Source organism: Lepidochelys olivacea, assembly GCF_965140295.1.
Source record: "Lepidochelys olivacea isolate rLepOli2 genome assembly, chromosome: 7".
Lineage (NCBI taxonomy): Eukaryota > Metazoa > Chordata > Testudines > Cheloniidae > Lepidochelys > Lepidochelys olivacea.
Window position 1 is genome coordinate 118,364,254 of NC_140417.1, and position 21,200 is coordinate 118,385,453.

General features: G+C 45.1%; 1 protein-coding gene across 2 annotated transcripts in view; it reads left to right on the top strand.

Moving 5' to 3' along the window:
* The first annotated feature begins 3,394 nt into the window (after nucleotides 1-3,394).
* Nucleotides 3,395-21,200, top strand: part of SORCS1 (sortilin related VPS10 domain containing receptor 1) — a 428,683-nt gene continuing 410,877 nt past the window's right edge. For both annotated transcript variants that reach the window (XM_084634878.1, XM_084634879.1), the window contains exon 1: nucleotides 3,395-4,530. In XM_084634878.1, the coding sequence (XP_084491004.1) occupies nucleotides 3,919-4,530 (612 nt within the window). In that variant the 5' untranslated portion in view covers nucleotides 3,395-3,918. The remainder of the gene's footprint in view (nucleotides 4,531-21,200) is intronic.

The following is a 21,200-nucleotide window of genomic DNA, read 5'->3' on the forward strand; positions in this document are numbered from 1 at the left end:
CAGAAGCAGAGACAAGGAGACCATGGGGGACTTGTTTTGTGTTCACTCTGGTAGTAAAATGCTTTGTAGTGCGAATCACCACCTTCAGCTCCCTTGCTGCCTGTCGCAGCAAAGGGATCAGCCCAGCTCCATGAGTCCTGCGAATATTGGCCACAGTTGTATGAAATGAAAGAGCAAACTTATTGACCCAGTTATATCCTGCCACCCCTGATGGAAGCTGCACAGCATTCCAACAGCAGGGGTGGAGTTGGATACGTGGTACCATCTACTCCACTCCGATAGTACGCCTTGTGTGTTGTCAAACCAGGTAGCATTTGGGAGCCCCTGGGACATGATGGTTTTCATGAGTGATGCTAATTCCCTTTTTAAAGCATGGCTTTTGGAGAGCAGCATGCCTGGGAATCCTTTCTCTACACAATCACTATCTGGGTGTTCCTAAGTATAAGCCACGTGGGCTAAGTGCACATCTTTATCCCCCTCTAGTGACTGGTCTGCCTAACAGGATAAGAGCCTACTCTAGCTACCAATGTGGAGAGCTACTCCTTAGCTCATGCAGTAGAAGGTTCTTTTTATGCTGAAGAGTCTGGGTTCGGAGCCCACTGATGGCCCAGTCAGAGGATCATCATACAGGCTCTGCGATAAAGCTGCCCATCTGGAAGGGACTAGGTGACAATTGGACTATCTTTGACAGGTGTTTGTCTAACCTGTTCTTTAAAAACCTCCAATGATGGAGATTCCACAACTCCCTTGGCAATTTATTCCAGTGCTTAACTACACTGGCTGTTAGGAAGTTTTTCCTAATGTCCAACCTAAATCTCCCTGGCTGCAATTTAAGCCCCTTGCTTCTTGTCCTATCCTCAGAGGTTAACAAGAACAATTTTTCACTCTCCTCCCTGTAACACCCTTTTAGGTACTTGAAAACTGTTATCATGTCCCCTCTTAGTCTTCTCTTCTCCAGACTAAACAAAGCCTAGGGTTTTCAGTCTTTTCTCATAAATTGTATTCAAGACTTTGAATCTAGATTGCACAAGTACTGTTCACCAACAGTCATAAGGTAAATATCTAAATACATGGAGCTTATTTATTGCTTTTCCTTTTTTTTTCTTTCTTCTGTTTAGCATAAACTAATCCTCCTCATGGGGGTTGCACTGACATTGCCACTGCAGGCTAGAGTCATCTTTGGAGAAATCCCTCTTGAACTGTCCTAATTACCAGAGGAAATATCAACCTCTGCACAGCTCTCTGTACAACTACTGAGCCCTCGCACCACTACTTAGGAGACATTTTCGCTTGGATCTTGTTACACAACCAGGAAACCATCCGGACAGCTGTGATCTGAAAGACTGACCAGCATGGGTTCCATCCCTCACTCTGCTGCAGGCCTGAGGTATGACCTTGGGCAATGATTTAACATTCCATGCTTCAGTTTCTCCATTTGTACAACAGGGGAAATATTAGTCAACTTTTGTAAAGTGCTTTGAGATCAACAGCTGGAAGGAGCTGTATAAATGCACTGTATTAATTATTACTGACAGCATATGTGCTTAATTGTAACCATTTATTTGGGAGAAATGCAAGCTGGTATAAAGTTAATTGGTTTACAGTAGATTTAGCTGGGGTCTGCTGGTTAGATTGCAGACAATTCATCATTGTTTAAGTATCACAGAGAGTCATGCCAAACCTCTATTAATCCAAGTCTTACTTTAGTGCGACCACTTGCAAGGCTTCCAAGCAGCAAACATTTGAGTTAGATTTCTGAAATGAGCACATGTAACTGTAAATGTCTTATTGAAATACACTGCAGCACTCCTTCTCCACAAGAACGAGATACTTAAAAATAAACAAACTCCCTTTAAAATGAAACTGGAACAAGGGAGACTGAACAGATAGGAATGGCTCACTGGAGTAAACTTAATGTATGCACTTCTCAACAAGCTTAGAGAATCCCTGTCTGTACTGTGCCCATTTACATACCTAAATGGATAATGTGGATATGTTATATATTTACTAATACATGACTGAAGTAGGGAATAAATGTAAACATTGTTAAATTGTTAAAAGGGAAGGTAAAAATAACCTCAATAAGTAATGCTGTGGCAAATGATAATGAAAACTGCAGAAAAAATACAGAGAAAGACAAGGGGAAAGGAACAGTCCCCTCCCTGAGAACTTGATTATTTAGAGCTAAGGGACAGCTAGCTCAGCCCACAGGGCTATCTCTGGCTTCCACTAAATCACTGGTGGGAATCTCTCCCTCCCATCTGTTGTCATTTCATTTCCAAAATCATGTTCCTTTTCCTGACAGTATTAGTCTGAGCAAATCTTTGCAATGCCTGAGTGATTTATCTTAATACAATGCCGCAGTTACTGTATCCAACAGAGCAGGAGGGGACCACGACTTCCCTCTGTGCAAATGTAATCCATGTCTGTTAAAGGCAGCGGGGCTGCTTCTTTACTCACCCTGCTGTGAATCAGGAGTAACCAATTCCCCTGAAGTTACACCTCCCCCATCAGACTGAGAATCATAGAATATCAGGGTTGGAAGGGACCTCAGGAGGTCATCTAGTCCAACCCCCTGCTCAAAGCAGGACCAATCCTCAACTAAATCATCCCAGCCTGACCCTAAAAACCTCAAAGGAAGGAGATTCCACCACCTCCCTAGGTAACCCATTCCAGTGCTTCACCAGCCTCCTAGTGAAAAAGTTTTTCCTAATATCTAACCTAAACCTCCCCCATTGCAACTTGAGACCATTACTCCTTGTTCTGTCATCCACTGCCACTGAGAACAGTCTAGAGCCATCCTCTTTGGAACCCCCTTTCAGGTAGTTGAAAGCAACTGTCAAATCCCCCCTCATTCTTCTCTTCTGCAGACTAAACAATCCCAGTTCCCTCAGCCTCTCCTCATAACTCATGTGTTCCAGTCCCCTAATCATTTTTGTTGCCCACCACTGGATGCTTTCCAATTTTTCCACATCCTTCTTGTAGTGTGGGGCCCAAAACTGAACACAGTACTCCAGATGAGGCCTCCCCAATGTCGAAAAGAGGGGAAGGATCACATCCCTCGATCTGCTGGCAATGCCCCTACTTATACAACCCCAAATGCGGTTAACCTTCTTGGCAACAAGGGCGCACTGCTGACTCATCTCCAGCTTCTTGTCCACTGTAGAGAAGAGGCAGGTGTTGCAAATTAGAGTCCATCCAGCCGCTCAATCCCTGTTAGGAAAAAAATAACCAGGAGGCCACTGAAGCGGCTGGGGGGCGGGGGAGTGTTTGCTCCTTCATGCCCTGGGGGACATGTCTGTGGCTCTGCAAAGCCTTTTCGGAGGAGTTGCGGGGCGGATCGGAACTTTCAACAAGACGCGGTCTGGGGAGGTGGCATACGATCAGGGAAAGCCAGGCGTGGGGGCGGGAGCAAAGGCAGAGATCGTGTATGTGTGTGTCGGGGGGGAGGCTATAAAAGTTAAGGCGAGTGCCTAGTGCTGTGTTGGAGAATCACAGATCATCCACCGCTGCAAACCAGCTCAGCACCCTGGCGGAGCTGCTGGGGCGAAGGCGAGCCGAGAAGAGGCGATTTGTGACTGATTGCACAAGGAGAAGCAGGAGGAAATCACCAGCCGGGGCTCCCTCGCTCTGACTTCAATCCAGCTCCTCCCCCCGGGTGGCTGTGGCTTTGCCTTCCATCCAAAAGCCGGATCAGCAAAGCCAGCCCTGGGGGGGTTGGGTGGGGAGGGGGGATAAGAAAAGAGAGAGAGAGAGAGAAGACAGCGAATCCAGCCCTGCCTGCAGCAAATCCAGCCCTGCCTGAAACTTGCATGGAGTTGGTGCCGTGTCCCCTCTGCTCCGGGTAAATCTGCAGCCCCCCCTTGGTGTGTGAGTCTCTCTCTCAGCCTCTCGCCCTCCTCGCCAGCATCCGCAGCCATGGGAAAAGTTACGGGCCGGTCCCCAGCGGGCTGGCGCCTTGCTCTGCTGGCCGGGACCTGGCTCTTCCAATTCCTCGGCACCAGCGAGGCGGCAATAACCTGCCGCGCCTGCCTGGCCCCGGGCAAGCCGCCTGGGCCGGGATTCTTGTCCATCCCCTTGCGGCCGGGCCGCGGGGAAGAGGCGAGGCGGTTCCCGGCGGCTGGGGGGAAAGCGACCGGCCCCGCTGCTCCCAGCCAGGAGAAACCGAGCGGCCAGCCCGACCCCCGCGCATCCCTCGCTGGCCCCGGCCGGGCCCGGGCTCCCCTCCGGGGGACTGCGCCCGCCCTGCCGGGCCGGCGGGGCGCAGAGCGGAGCCCGGCTGGGCGTGCGCCCCGCAGCAGCAGGCTGAGAAGGAGCCAGGCGGAGCGGAGGAGAGCCAGGGGGGTCCCGGCGGAGCGGGACCGGCAGGGCAGGGAGGCGGCGGCGGCGGCAGCATCCCCCGAGCAGCCGCAGGGCAAAGCCACCCGCTTCAGGCTGGAGGAGCTGAGATTGACCAGCACCACCTTCGCCCTGGCCGGGGACTCGGCGCACAACCAGGCCATGGTGCACTGGTCAGGCCACAACAGCAGCGTGAGTAACCCCAGCCCCGGGGTGGGCGGCGGGATGCCCAGACCACGGGGGCGATGCAGCGCCGGGTGGTGGGCACGGGGCAGAAAGCGGGGCCGGGCTGGTGGCTCGAGCGGTTCTCTGGGATCTGGCCCTTCGCATCGGGTGTCGCTCGGCAGTTTGCAGCCGGGCAAAAGTGCTTCTAGCGTCTTTCTGCTGGGGGAAAAGTTTTCTCCCCCTCCATCAGCCACCTGAGTTGCACTCTCGTTGCTCTTATCAGGGTGAGGCCGTGGGGAGGTTTGGAGAGAGGGCAGCGGGAGAGAAGGGCTATGACTGGAGAGGAGAGGGCAGTGTCTTCACTGTGCATGGAGCAATCAGGGGTAGTCCTCAAATCCCCAAATCCTCCCCAGCTCGCGTGCGATGCATTCTCGGGTGTCCTGAGCAACCGCGATTGAGCGAAGATGCAAGTTACATGGCAGAGTCGGAGTTCCCTTCGGTCCTCCCCTCCCCTTTCCCTACACTGCTCGGGTCTGCAGTCCAGTGTGTGCCACCCGCTCCCTAGGGGCGGACAGATGCTGCGGGAAATGAATCAGACCCAAACTTGAAGGGGGGGGGGTGGGGGGTGCGCGCAGCAGAGCGAGGGTTCCCCCAGAGGAACAAAGCGGCGGTTGTTTAGTTTGTCCCCGGGGTGATAAAACGAGACAGTCCGTCTATCTCCCGGAACCCAGATTTCTTCCCTGGGAATAGCAACAACAAAGAGTAGGTGACTCCATTTCCAAGACCAAAGGAGCATTCATGCCACACAGTGCGGAAGTTTTTTTTTTTTTTTTATCAAGTTAGCTTGAGCTCTGCTCCCTCTGAGCCTTGGCTCAATGGGCCCTGGGGCTGGGATCTTATACCCGTGAGAAACAGTCCTTGTTTTGCTTTCTTGTGTCAGATCTAGTCCTGCTAAGGCGGAGGTTTGGACATCGCTGGGTGATTAAAGGTTCAAAGTTCTGTGTCTGTTCTCTTAAAAGGAGCAAAGAGAATGCTCAGAAGAGCACCTCAGGGTGAGATGCAGTCATAGCAGGGACACGCTCTTCTTGTTTATCGAGGAGATCAGGGACTCAGGCTAACAGGTTCCGAGCTGTTTTCAGCTCTTACGCTGCTCTCGAATACAATTTCTGGCTATGCTGCAGGGATATGTGTGTGCTTCCCTTCAGCTTTTGGTATCATTTAAAAATAATGGCCTGATCATTATGAATTCCTTTTGGTATTAAGGTAAATCATCACATGAGTCCATTTCGTATTCATGTAGATGTCATAAGCACTTCTCTGTGATTCAGCCTTCATTGACTGGACCAGTATTTTATAGTCTTATCAGGAGCTTTTTAATCAAATCATTGAAGCAGAAATTCTCACCAGCCAGGTTTTCAGGACCTTTCCACCCACCTTAACTGTTAGATCTCTCACAGGTGCTACTAAAATTAATCCTCTAGTTTGATCTCCAGTCTTCTAAAACTGATTGAGTTTGCCACCTTTTTTAAAGGGATTCATTTGTTGAGCAAGGGCTTGTGACTTAAAAAAAAGCCATCAAGCATTCTGGGCATGTGGTACATGGAATTAGATATTTAGTTTTACATTAAAAATATTTTGGTCCAATACTCCAACATGAAGTGTAAAATAATACAAATCAATCTACTGTATGATAGCTTTGGTTTACAGGAGGTGAGACTAGATGACTACAAGCGTCCCTTCCGGCTTTATAACCGAAGGACGTATTTTGGGATGGGGTGGGGAAGTGCTTTGGCTAATTAGCGACATTCTTCCCAAACAACTGTCTGTCAGGGTCATGCAGACACCTGGCTTATGCTGTCCAGGAAGATGCCAAGCCAAGCCATCCGGTGCTATGATCACCTCCAACCTCACATAAGTAGAGCAATATTGGGCCCCAGCTGTAATTGGTTGGGAAATGATTAGGGCAAACCTGATTGGTTGTGTTAATTCAGTAGGTAGCACCCTTTTTCCCTAGAGCAGCACAGAGCCAATGTCCCACCCTGGTGCCTTTGGGCATTATGTTGTGCGGTGTGCAGTCTTTTGAATGAAAGGTACAATATGATCCTCTCTGTGTGGACAGTGAAGATCCCTTGGCATTTTTTTTTTTCAGAAGTGGCTGTTAACCCTCTTGTCCTGGCCAGATTCCAATCTGGGTAATTATTTTTCCTACTGCAGTTTTAGTGGGATGCAATATAATTCTTCACGTTTTGTCCTGAACAGTTATGTAAGTGCTGCTGTTAAAGAGCCTTCACACCTCACCCAGACATGGCTGCACTTCAGTGCTGGTCGTAGTGTAGGTCTGTGGTACATTGGGAAAGCGCTTTGGGATCCCTTTAGATGAAAAATGCTGTAATAAAAATGTAACCTTGTTGCCATAGAGTTGTTCTAGTACAGGGGTGGCCAACTTCAGCCTGAGACGGAGCCAGAATTTGCCAATGTAGATTGCCAAAGAGCCACAGTAATATGTCAGCAGCTCCCCCACCCCGCTCCCAGCGCCTCCCGCCCACCGGCAGCCCCGCTGATCAGCGCGTCCCCCTCCCTCCCCACATGGTTCATGATGTGCAGGACGCTCTGGGCGGCGGGAAAGGGGAGAAGCAAGGGCACGGCAGGCTCAGGGGAGGGGGCGGGAAGGGGTGGTGGGGGCAGGGCCTGCGGCAGAGCCAGGGGTGGAGCAGGGAGCCCCCCCCGGCACATTGGAAAGTTGGCACCTGTAGCTGCAGCCCCGGAGTCGGTGCCTAGACAAGGAGCCGCAGATTCACCTCTGAAGAGCCGCACGTGGCTCCGGAGCCACGGGTTGGCCACCCCTGCACTGGTAAATAGCAACCATTACTACTGACCCCAGACTAATTCAGTATTTTGGAGTATGTTTCAGTATTTCAGTAGTTGGCTCTTTTACTTCGGACACTATTACATCCAGGTATAACCCGTACAAAACCAATCCTTCCTCCTGCCTCAAACTGAATAAAGTACCCACAAATATAGCTTTGATTTCAAGAACAGATGGGGCTGTTTATTTGAAGGGAATAAAGGCACAAGATCGTAAACCCTTTTGGATAGAGGCTGACTTTTTGTTTTTTGTGTTTGTCCAGTACCTAGCACAATGGGGTCCTGGTCCATTACTAGGGCTCTTTTTAGGGACTACCACAATACAAATAAATAATAATGACCAAATTTATCCCTGGTGTAACTCCGTTGAAGTCAGTAGTTTTACATCAGGGGCTAATTTGGCGCATTATTGATCCATATTTGTACTGTTCACTGTGTCCTCTAAGGACATGATCCATTTCTCCAATTGAAATCAATGGGTGTCTTTCCATTGGCCTCAGTTGGAACTGGAGGATTGGGCCCTGGTAAGATGAGGTTTCTCTGAAAATTCTTACTCCAAAAGCTTGCAGTCAAACTCCCATATAGATGGGGGACTGTCTTGCCATCAGAGGTGATTTTGAACCAGACACATGGAAATCTAGGATTCCTGGAAATCTAGCAAACTTTAATGCTCCTAATGGGAACAAATATTAGTTAAGAGTAAATAGAGACTCGTCTTTAGTAACTGCATATAAATGCATATTGATAAAACACAGGAGAATTCATGCTCGGTACAGGCAGAGTGCAGAGAGTTTGGGTTGCTGAAATCCATGCCCCTATCCTGGGTCTGGCACACAGGATCATTTCTTGACAACCATTCCAAAACATGACCCATCCCTACGGAAGCCTTCTGCAATCAGCTAACGAATGGTTGGCACGGAGACTCTTTCCGTAGCATTTAGGGGCTGTGCAAGTGTTTCAGTATGACCATGTCATCAATGCTTCTCCCTCACCACAAACACACAGATTCCATATATGGGGTGTAAGTGGGGGTGAAGGCTTTGTGCTGGTCCTCCACCCCACGGGGGATTTTTGCCACCGGTTTGGAACCTGCTACTGGGTGTGACCTCTTGTATTATTTTGCAATTATCTTGCAGTTTTGCAAGTGTCTTCCAGTTTGGTGTATCAAGTCAGTGTAGATTTGGTGTCCCCACAGCTCCCTTGAGCCTCTTCTCAGGCTGCTGTCACACAGCTGTAAAAGATGGGTGAAGTTTGAAGGTGGAGCTACAGTAGCCTGCAGGTTATTGTTCTCACAGGATAGGGTGTCATCTTGCAGAGGAGAACCCTGAGGATAGTTTTACTGTGGGGTTCAGGAGCATTAGGTTATGGGTGGTTCCAACCACCTGGTCTTCAGAAGATTGCACAGAGTTGCTGAAGCCTCAAATCTGCCTCTGCCCTAGATTTGCTGTGAGTGAGTCTAGTGAATCTATTGCTTGCTGGAAAGACAGCCAGAGAGCAAAGCACAGGAAGAGCTGAAGAGGTCCATGGGAGGTCCATGGGAAGAAAAGCCTTAATATCATGCTAGAGGATCCTCCTGTGAAGGAATGCTGCACATGTCCCTAGTAATGCAGTAGTAAGTTGCCCGGAACTGGAGAGGGTCTGCTACTGCTTTCTTGCAGCTGGAACAGGTGAAGAGTTGATAATAATACCCAGCACTTCGTGGTAGACCTCAAAGAGGATAAGTTTGGTCCCCGCTTTACAGATGAGAAATCGACTTGTTCATAGTCAATCAACCAGCACCAGAGTTGGGAACAGAACCTATATACTGTGGGTCCCAGCACAGTACTTCATCCACTGGGCCGTACTGCTTCTCTTCAGATTGCTGGAAAGGCAGAGGTGGATTTTTTTTAGGTCATCATTGAGAACAGTCATTCTGAGACTGCTGGACGTGGACTCTAGGTCAAACACAAAGCAGCCTGTCTGGGCCACTTCTTAATTCTATCCATTGGATAAAATCCATGAGGCAGGTAGAATCTGTGGAGGATGCAGCCTGTGAAAATTGTCATCTCAGTGGTCAGGTGAAGCAATTAGATAGGAGGGGAAAAGCAAGGTCTCTTTTTATGAGCGAGTGTACAGACAAGAGTTTGTTTTGAGACTCCACAGCAGACTTTGCCTGATGTTTAGCTTGGCCTTTCCAATAACAACTGAAAGGCAGAACAATAGTGTGATTTTATTGTATAAGTGACCTGGGTAGAGAACTTCTGCATTAATTATTTATAATTAGTTAATTATCCTTGGAATTTAAACATATATGCTAAAGGCAATTTCATACATTCTCAAGTATAATAAGTAGAAACTTGAATTGTTGGGATTCAAATTGCCAATAGCTTGAACTGGAATGAAGCTTTGCCTTTGTCTTGGAACACTCTGGGTATTACAATGTAATGTATTCCATTTTACACACAAATGAATATAAAAGAATGTAATGCATCAGTCATGTGGTAAAATCACAGTAAATGGCCTATGAGCCTCTCTTCAGAAGAGAAACAGAGAAAATGTTGACAAAGTTTCATTTGTTTTCTGAGCATTTGATTCTTCAGGTGGCGCATTTGTCCATGAAATGTGTCACAATTATAGCCATGGAACCTGCAGCAAGCTATGGTGTCAAGACAGCAGTTATGCCCAGGGTTATATGGATATCTCTGTCTCTGGACGTGCCTACCTAACTGATTCAGGTCATGTTGCCTTTTGTATGGTTGTTGGTGTACAGGAAATAGAGCTGAAACTAGAGGTGAATTCATGTAAGCCGGATGGCAGCATTAAAATACACTGCAATGTAATGTTTCAGAGTAGCAGCCGTGTTAGTCTGTATTCGCAAAAAGAAAAGGAGGACTTGTGGCACCTTAGAGACTAACCAATTTATTTGAGCGTGAGCTTTCGTGAGCTACAGCTCACTTCATCGGATGCATGCTGTGGAAAATACAGAAGTTTTTATACACACAAACCATGAAAAAATGGGTGATTATCACTACAAAAGGTTTTTTTTTTCCCCCACCCCACTCTCCTGCTGGTAATAGCTTATCTAACGTGATCACTCTCCTTACAATGTGTATAATAGTCAAGGTGGGCCATTTCCAGCACAAATACAGGTTTTCTCCCACCCCCTCACCCCCAAAACCCCACTCTCCTGTTGGTAATAGCTTATCTAAAGTGATCACTCTCCTTACAATGTGTATGATAATCAAGGTGGGCCATTTCCAGCACAAATCCACAGGGTTTAACAAGAACGTCTGCAATGTAATGTTCATTAACAGACAAAAATAATAATAAGCCAGATCCTGAAGTTATTATTTACTCAGGCAAACTTCTCACTGATGTCAATGGAAATGTCTGTATAAAGATTGAATGAAAACAGAGAGGATTTAGCTCAACAACATTAATGCCACACACAAAATAGATATATATAAATCCCTGTTTCATTTTCTGTTCTTTTGGCTCACACCTGCTACTCTTTATACTTCATAAAATCCTTTATTTGCACTATAGATCTAAATAATATCCTATATATCAAGATCTCAGTGGGAGAAAACATCAACATCTCCACTCAAACCTTGAATTAGGAAATTATTTCTCCAACAAATGCATGAGATTTTCATCTTTCCAAACAAATCAAATAGCTATAAAAATTTTTCTGTCTTTACTGTCATCCATCTATAGCTATATTTCCTTGTGGGATAAAACAAAAGTTTTTAATACACAGCAACTATAATACACACAGAGAATATTTTTCAAGAGTGGCCATCTGATGACAGAAAGTTATGAAGCAAAGAAGACTTAACGTGATTGGGAGAAAGGATTGTCTTAGAGAATATCTAGTCTCTGAGGAAGTCTGTGGGAGACCTTGACAAACTGAGGAGCTCCCATCCAGATTGGATAGACATGGCCAGTGGCTTCCAGTTTCTCATACTTTGTTCTACATTCCCAAAGAAAAAAAGTTTTGCCACCCAAACTGCCATTCTTGAGGCTAGACTTGTTCATGACCCACTGGAAGTCATGACGGTCAGGTTGGGTATCCATGCAATAGGGATCTACATTTCTATGTTGTTAAATGAAAATGGGCCTTGATTCCAATTCCCAGTGGGAGCTTTGGGTGTTAGACTTTAATTATTTGGGATCTTTAATTGTATATATAAATCCTGAAACTGTAAAATTACTGGTTTCAGAGTGGCAGCCGTGTTAGTCTGTATCCACAAAAAGAACAGGAGTACTTGTGGCACCTTAGAGACTAACCAATTTATTTGAGCATAAGCTTTCGTGAGCTAAAGCACGACAAAGGGAAATATCCAGGAGGGCTGAGTCCTGGGGGAAGAGCCGAGCTGAAGAAGCATTTCGAGTTCTGCCCCTCCGAGCCTGTGGCTTGGCGCCGAGCCAAGACCACAGCCAAGGGAGGTGGCGTCTGAGGACGGGGGGGGGGGGGGAGACCCCCATGGCCCATGCATCCGATGAAGTGAGCTGTAGTTCATGAAAGCTAATGCTCAAATAAATTTGTTAGTCTTTAAGGTGCCACAAGTCCTCCTGTTCTTTTTGTAACATTACTTTCATCCAATCTGCATAGTTTGCAGTCTCTCTTCTAAAATCAAACCATAGTTGGAATAGGATCATTTAATCCATAATGCTCAGGGTCTGTAACACAACAATTATTGTTTGTTGGTACTACACTTCCTTTCCTCTGAGGAACTCCAAGCACTTCAGAATCAATTAAACCTCCCATCAACCCTTTGAGGTACATCATCCCCTGTAATAAGGAACCGGGGCTTCTATGTTGATTCCCCCTGTCAGAAGGCATTAGAACCTTACTGAAGTTCTGCTGATTTTGTGGCAAGTGTGCTTATTATCTCTGGCTGGAATATAAGGGAAATGGGAGTGGTTCTCTAGAGGGAAAGGGAGCTAGATGGAGGAGGGGAATCCCCCAGAGAGCCAAGCTCAGGAAAGGCCCTAGGTATGCAAAACAATCCCAAACTGACTGCTTCTCCCTGGCCTCTAAATTCTTCCCACAACTATTACTTCGCTCTGACTCTGGCTGATGAATCTGGACCTTATACAAAGGCTTGTGCCTCTCTCCCTGTGGGAACAGAATGTCTGGGTGGGACTGGAAGCTGCTTCAGGCTACGGGGCTGTGTGTCCTGCTGCTAATTTGGAGGAGGTTTCCTTCCTCCCAGCAGAGCTGCAGATCTCACGCGAGATTAGGAGACATTAGAGAACACATGACAAAGCAAGGTGCTTTCTGTAGCATTACATTCTCGAATGCTGAAGCAGCTGGGTACAGTAGAAACTATTGGACTGTCTGGGATGGCATAAATACCACAGCATCTCGACTACCCAAAATATACTGCTGGTGTTTAAAGAGTGCCGCTGAAGCTCATTCATCAAGGAGATTTGCCAATTGCCGCCAGAAATAGGCAGTTCATTGCTTATCAACTAGTGTCTGACTGATCACTTTTTGTTGTCTCTTATAACCTAAGCGCACATTTGCAAGTATCTTCATGCTATGCACAGATCGGCCCAATCAAGAGCAAGAAAGAAGGGTGGGGGGGAGGGGAATGGAAGAAGATAATTCACAATCGTTCTTTTGGATGCAGACATCTTCCAGCGAGCTATGGGTCTGATGCAGCAGTATGAGGTGCAGGGCATTCAGCAACATTCACGAGGCTCTTAGCACCTTACACAATATAATCCTGATTGAATTTTTATGTCTACGTCATATCTGCATTAAGTTCAATGTCATTTTGGCCAGTGATAACTTCTAACCATCAATGCAATCAGTGTTACCTGTAATGTTGAGATGCTTTGGTATGATGGCAATAGGCATTTCAGAAAATCGTTAAGTTTCAAGGATGAGCAAGAAGGAATCTCCTTGGATTTTTCCAAATTGTATTTCCTTAAGTGCATTTAAACTAGAGCCGAGTGAATAATTCAAAGGAAATAATTTATTCAACAAACTTAGCCTCTTTTTCTGTTGACAAATTGTCCATGATCATCCCGTGGTTTTCTCAGATGTTTTGGTCATAATTACTCACCAAGTTCCTGATCCAAAATCCATCTGAAATCAATGAAAAGCTTCCCAATGACTTCAGTGGGCTTTGAAAGGCCCCAGCTAATCACCATGAATAATTCTTGCTCTGTAGACTTTTGTCATCAAAACTGTATTTTAATTGGGTGAGTAGATCAGTTTTCAGTTCCCTGATTGGATCAGTGTAATTCTCTAACACTGGATTAAGGGTCCTTGTCTCCACCAATAATCTTGCCAGTAAATTCCTTTGCCAGAAAAGTCTCAGAAAACAAACACAAAAGAGGCATGAACACAGATAAAACTAATGCTATTTTATGCTCAAGTGAAGATTCATGGGACATATTTTTAAAAGAAGAATTTACCCAGATCTCATTTAAACATAGGTATTTAATGCTAGAAATTATAATTATTGTCAAGATCATGCGATGTTTGCACAGGGATTTGACCTGGAAATTTGATTTGCTGACTGTGAAGATTTAACTGGGCTTATAGGAAAAAAGATAAAATTTTTAAATAAATCATTTTTGGAAAAAATCAGAGTTGTGCCAGGTGCGCCCCTTAGACCTGATGTAGCGTCTGAGAACATGGGGTGCTGGGGTGTTTTTTATCCATCCTGGAGACACACCCGGCCAAAGAGCATGCAACATTGCTTTTGAATATAAAGAGCGCGTATAGGGTAAGCACAGTGGTAAAGAGGTGGTGATGGACTAGGCCTTGTCTCACTTCCATACATGGCAAAGGAGAGCTCTACACTGGCTCAGAAGACACTGAAGGGGGGGCAGGGCCGGGCTGGGCTAGGGTAGGGAACGTAGGATCTGTGCTTAACTCTGACTCAGCGGCCTAAAAGCCCCGCAGAAGAGGCACTGAGGGCAGCAGCCGCTATTTCAGCCCGCAAGCTAAAAGAGTGGCCAAAGAGATGCTAGGATGCAGCTCTGGGTCCTTGTTGCAAGTAGAGAGAGTTGGCTTTGTTTTGTTTTTGTTTTTTGAATGAAAAATGGCCTTTTTAACAATTAACAGTTTAGCAAATTTAATTTTTTCCGGATTTTGATGGAAAAATCCAAAACCTGAGGGAAAATGTTTGTGTTATGATTATTTTTGGTTTATAATAACTGAAGTTTTAGGCTTTTTTTTTTTTTTTTGGTCCCAAAAGCTAAGAATTTCAACTCCTCAACCCAAATTTTTCATTTTGGGTTGGTTTTATTCTCCCCCCTCCGCCCCCCGCCCCCGGAAAATATCTACCTGGCTCCAAATATCCCTGGTCACATGTTTAATCACTTGTTTAGATTGACGGTGTCACTTTAAATAGTGACAGACATTGAATTTAGACCCCTTGAAAAAGCTGGGGAGACTTGTGTTATTTATCATTCAAAACGATCTTTAGAATCTCCAGCGAGCGCTTATCTGTTTCCTTTCTTCCTCCAGAGTTTCACTGAGAGAGCATTTATATGCCTTAGTCATTTTCTTCATGCTAAAGACAGCAATTTCATCTGATGGACTTGGCAGTTCTCTATTTCTTCCTCCCTGGTGGAATATTACTTTTTCCTTCTCTGTGCCCTTGATACAAAATACTTTGTTTCCGTTCACTGCTCTTCTGATCCCCTCTCCCTGTGCCACCCACAACCACCAAATGTTGACACCGTTCCCTGGATACCACTAGGAAATGGACAGACTGCAATAGAAACAATGAGTTACACAATCTGAATTGTCATCTTAAAGCTGAGATCATCACCATAATGTGACAAGCAGCAACAGCTAAGACAGCAAGTTAGGGCTTGACTCATAAAATAAATAAATAATTAATGCTATATACCTGTAAGTGTAGGTGTAAAAGTTGTCATGTTCCCACTCCACCTCTGGGCTGTAGAAGGCACATGTTTCTACTAATGGGTGAGAAAATGTCTCCATACGCAACTAGCTTAGTAATTATCAGACTGAAAAACAATCCAACAATGTACCTTCGGTTGTGATCCTGTAGCTCGCATGAGCTGAGCAGGCTGAGCCATGTTAGTAATTAGATAGGGGGAGCTCCAGTTGCTGGATGGTGCTGGTTATTCAGCAGATGGCACTCTTCACTCTGAATTAGTTCTGAGCGATGGCATTGTGCTACCGGAGTTGCTGCCTTTCAGATCAGATGTAGTAGAATGAAACTCGAGCCAATTGTGAGTAGGAAAATTCCCATGGCAATTCTTGCAGGACCAGTGAATGTCAGTCCAAATTTGAATATAGTGGTTCCATTCTGCTTACCTGAAACTCCTCTTGTCATTTTCAGTTAGATTATTCATTGTTTGCATTGCACCAAAAAGTGAGGGCCAAATTTATCCCTGATGTCAGTGGAAATACATCAGGTGAGAATTTGAGCCAAGTTGCTTTTCATTTTCTGTCCTAAACTATTCCTTAGCATTGCTGTGTGCTGTTAATGAGCTGCCATGTTACATCCCAGAGGGGGTTGTCTTTCTCTGGCTGGTGAAGTGATTCTTATATATATAGACTGTACAATCTGTGAGTTGCTTGGGACTCATGTGGGTGAAAAGTGTTGTTCAAGTCTAAGATTGAGTTGGCTGTACCGAGATTGGGAAAGAAGGGTCTTTTTTATTTTGTGTTTGTACACCGCCTGGCACAATGGGGTCCTGGTCCAGGACTAGGGCTCCTCGGTGCTATAGTAAAACAAATAAATAACAATTGTGAGTGGAGATGGGTCTGAACCAAAACCTCCAATCCAAATACTGCCAAATTTCGGAGGCAGGATGGTGGACTGGAAATCTGAAGCTGGGACAGATACGGCCTAGCATTATAAAGAGCAAGCCCAGTGTTGCAAACTTGCACGATTTTATCACCAGTCTTGTGATATTTAATGTTTTGTCTTTTAAAACCCCACCTCCAGGAGTCAGGTGCCTGCCTGAGAATCTCAGCTTTCCTTTTAAGAAAAAGAGAGAAGAAAAGAGTTTGAAAACATGATCTGAGCACACCCTTAGACTCTTAAACCAGAAGACAAATAAAATGAACCCCACATTTATTATATTTTAAAAATCATGTTTTTAAGCCAATTTCATTATTTTTGAGGGGCACGACTCTGGTTTTTTAAGCCTGAATTGTGATTTTTTTTGTTGATGGCATGAGGTTGGTGATGCTGCAAAAACCAGATGCTTCTGAGGAATGTATAAGAACCCTACAGCTGGCAGATGTGGGACAATCAGACAGAGGTCTCATGATGATCTCTAATAGAGGTTAGCTCCCTGAAACATGAGGTTTAACAACAAAATTTTTGGAAGGGATACTGATGATGATAACTCTGGATATTCTTGTTATCCATATAATCTGTCAATCCCTTTTTGAATTCTGCTTTCCAAATCTACCCACCCCCACTTTTTGTGTGTGTGTGTGTGTGTGTGTGTGTGTGTGTGTGTTTGCCTGGTTTTGTTTAATAGAAAAAAAACTCAACCAAAGCAGCAAATTGAACAAAATGTTGACAATTACAGTATGTGCCATTGCTTAGCTGGTGTAAATCAGCCTGGCTTCATCAAAATCAGTGGTGTTACCCTGATTTATACCGGCTGAGAATCTGACCTACCGGAATAGGCAGATGAACATAAGAATGGCCATAGTGGGCTGGACCAAAGGTCCATCTAGCCCTGTATCCTGTCTTCTGACAGTGGCCAATGCCAAGTGCCCCAGAGGCAATGATCAAGTGATCCATCCCCTGTCACTCATTCCCAGCTTCTGGCAAACAGAGGCTAGGGACACCATCCCTGACCATCTTGGCTAATAGCCATTGATACACTAGCTTGCTTTCACTCAGCCAGAGATGACACAATGTTGACTTTAGAAATCATTTTATTGAGTGAGAAAGAGAAGGTTATCCATGATACAGGGATTACCTGCTTTTTTTGAAAAGTCAAATGGATTATTCAATGTCTATTTTAACAAACACCAGAACGAGGCAAGAGATCTTGCTTTGGTTTCTCATATAAAGGGAGGCATATGTAACTCTGCAGTGCCCACTGCTCACAACCAACTCTGTAGTAAGGACTAAGCAGTGCTCATCCTGCGAACATATCCGAGATTAACTAAAACTTCCCATTCTGCATCAGGACAAAACTGAGACCTCTTGAAATTTTTCATGCAAAATGAGAGATCTGAATAAGCCTGGTGATCAGGGCACTCTGCTGGGATACAGAAGATTGAGGTTCAGGCCCCTTCTCCACACACATCAGTAACACTAAAATAATTATTCAGCACGTTCTTCTGAACAACACTACAGTTAGCACAGAAATATTCACAAGCCCCCATGAGAAACCCTGCAATGGCAAACCAGAGTGTGTTGCTCAGTGGCCACGAACATCTCTACAACAATAAGGCATGTGCTGCCTACTACCCATGAACAACCCTAATACAACAAACCCCCACTGCTGACAAGCCATTGGTATTCATGAGCAATCTTGCAATAACAAGCCCAGTGCCGAGGTGCAAGCCAGTGTGTGCTCATTGTAGGCCAGGCTTGACATGAGTAATTGAATGTGGGTGAAGCCTCATTTCTTGGGAGATAGGATTAGGGAGGCAAATGGATGAGCAGGCTGGGAACAGAACATCTGTGCTAGCTAAGATAAGGGGGAACACCCAAGAGCCATTTACAATGGAGAAGATAACAGTGAATAAAGATAAGCCTGGAAGGTAAGATGAGCTAAAGAGTCATGCATGGACAGTGCATGCTCTACAAGGATTGGTTCCTGCAAAGTAACCAAGCCAATCCCAAAACGCGTGATGCAATGTAAAGAATATAAAAGAAGAGGTTTGCTGTGAAACTTTGGATGGCTGGTACACCTTATACCTAATCTTTATGTTTGAGTCTGATCAACTCAGCATAGCTTTGCTGTATATGAAATAAAGGAACGTGAGGGATGAGACTAGAGTGAAACTGAGTTCTTGGGGAGTGCAGAGGAAGTAGTCTTGGGGGAACCCAAACATTCATCAGCAGCCCTACAATAACAAACTAGTATGTGAGCAAAGGAGGAAAAAAATCTGCTAAGAAATATATTTCAGGTTGGAACTTTCAAGGAATTTGCTATAAAGCAGTGAGGAGGGGAAATCCTGTGTCCTTTTCACTTTGCTGCTGTTTTCCCAAAGATATTGGCCCGTGTTCTGTGTTGCATTCAAACTTCTCTGCCCAGTGATGGTTTCAGAGTATCTTCTTCACCCACTGCTGCTAAATGAGAACGTAGAGGACAGTTCCATTACCAGGAGGCCATTAAACTGGGAGGTCCCCAAAGCACTTGTCACAAAGTTAGCATTGTCTGTATTCATGATTAAGCCAAGCCAAGCCTCTCAACAACTCATTTCATGCAGGACCTATAATATCAGGTAGGCTCCAAGGGACTTTAATGCTGTCACTTGCAAGAAATTGTTAGTTTGGTTTATCATCTTATTTTTCCTGTGAATGGCAGTAAATGCACAGGACAGCCAGATGGACTCTCCCGATCAGTAAACAGCAAATCATTGTAGGTCCTTTCTGCAGTGTGGGATTCCTCTCCCATGCACAAAGCATTCTGCACCCTCTGTGTGGAGGTTTAGGGGGTACAAAACAAGGGGACTTGGGCTACTCAATTCAAGGTGCTTTTGAAAATCTCCTTCCTGGGGAGAATGAATGATATGTGACTGCTTCCCCTCACCGGCCCCGTCATGTGCTCAGATCTCCTCTGTGTATTGGTCTCTCTCAGCCCCCTTCCTGTCATTCAGGGATTGCAGAGGGCCCCTGACATGGCAGGTCCACTGTGTTCATCCATCACGAAGATGGGGTCTATATGATGCACAGGTAAATTTCACCCATCATTTGAAACAGAGAGTTAACAGGAGACATTTTCCTCAGGGCTCTTTGACCTTTTCAGCAATGCCAACTATAGTCAGGACTTCTAGAAAATGTGATAGCCCAGTACATGGATGTGGTTGGCCTCTCCTAAGGTGTTTTTAAAACGCTGCCAAGACCTATGCCTGATATAGCAGCCGTGAATTTTTTGTCACTACTGTTAAGGTTCTGATGCCATGCCCATCACCATGGTATCTCAGTGATGAGTTTTAAGAGGAAAATAACTTTGAAAAGTTCTGATCAATCAGACCTAACTATATATATATAGCTTAAAATTAACCAGTGCGCTAATCAGAGAGAGAAAAGTATTGCACTTCCTTAGTGGTACAATTATTTCCATATTTTCATTATGCTCAGTAAAATCTCAAAATAAAGAAGTTTAGCATTAATCTTGGGCCTGATTCTCCACTCCTTTTACTGGTGTAAATCAGGAGCAATTCTTATGAAGGCAATGGAGTTACACTGTAAATCCATCTCTTTATTTCCTTTTGACTCTTAGCTATTGAAAGACCAGGCTTAAAAGGAATAATTTCTGAAATAGATGAGATTCTGACAATGGTAGATCTCAATAAGAAATGCACCTTTATGAGAAAATTGGCAAGAGACATAAATTGAGAAATCACCATAAACGAGCAGCAAACAACGTGGCCTAAAGGACTTGCCAGCTCAATATGAAATGTTACAAAGGACATTTATTTTAAGCTCTTGTGTAAATGGTACTTGACTCCAGGAAGGCTAAAGAAATGATTAAGCAGATGGTGAGCTGTGTTGGAGGGAATTTGGAAAGAGGACAAAATCTCCATCTTTGGTGGTCATGTTCAAATATATAGATCTGTTTGTTTGTGAGGAGGGTGTATAAATCCCCTTCAACTCTGGCAATGAAGCATCAGAGTAGCTACCTCCCCAGCAGCAGCTAATTGGTTGACCAACAGGAGATGGGACAAGAAACAGAAGGGGGTGGCTGCCAGAGAGGCTGAGGACTAGGCAGAGTGGTTTGCAAATGGCTGGAAGCTGGAAGCTGCTCAAGGAGAAGAACATGAGATCATTTGAAGATTAGGGTGAGACTCCTGGGGGGACCCTCCCACTCTAAGTGCAGTTCCATTCTCTTACTCTCCAAGAGCTAGAGAAAGGCTGGACGTGCTGGAGTGCTGCGGCTACCAAGCCTACGAGGGATGTGATGGGGAGCTGAAGGCCGTGGGAGCTGAGCTGAAAAGCCAAGAGAGCAAGGGCCAGTGTATAGTTTCAAGGGGCCCAAGCATAAGCCTGGAATAGGCTTCTAAGGGAGGTTGTGGAATCCCCATCATTGGATGGTTTTAAGAACAGGTTAGACAAACATGCCAAGGATAGTCTCTTGGTCCAGCCTCAGCACAAGGGGATGGACTAGATGACCTCCTGAGGTCTCCTCCAGCCCTATATTTCTAGGATACTATGACAGGTGAGCCCCCTCTCACTGACATTAGTGAAACTTGCTAATGAGATGTGAATTAGACAATGACCCATTCGTAATTTTGTTAGACTTACCTATAACTGACTCAGCTGATCAAAAATATGGTCCACATATAGTTAGCCAATTTGGATTTTATTTGCTTACTGCTGGAAGATGAAAACATTTCCTAATAGAAAAAACATGGTGCAATAAGGTGTAGGAAACGGCATTAAAGGAAAAATTAATCCCTCACATAAGGACACAATGAGATTGACAAATATGTTTTCAGATATTTGCCTCTCATGTACAGACAAAGAAAATGCACTGTCATTAAAGCCAAACCTCTCCTAGGAAGCATGTTTGAATATTCAAACAGGCATTTTAGCTGGTTGAAAAAAATTTGTTGGAAGAGTTTTTACCATTTGAAAATGCAGGTTAACTGGAATTGAAAGATTTTGCAGGACTGTGTCAGTATTTGAAGGAGAAAAGTTGAAAAATCA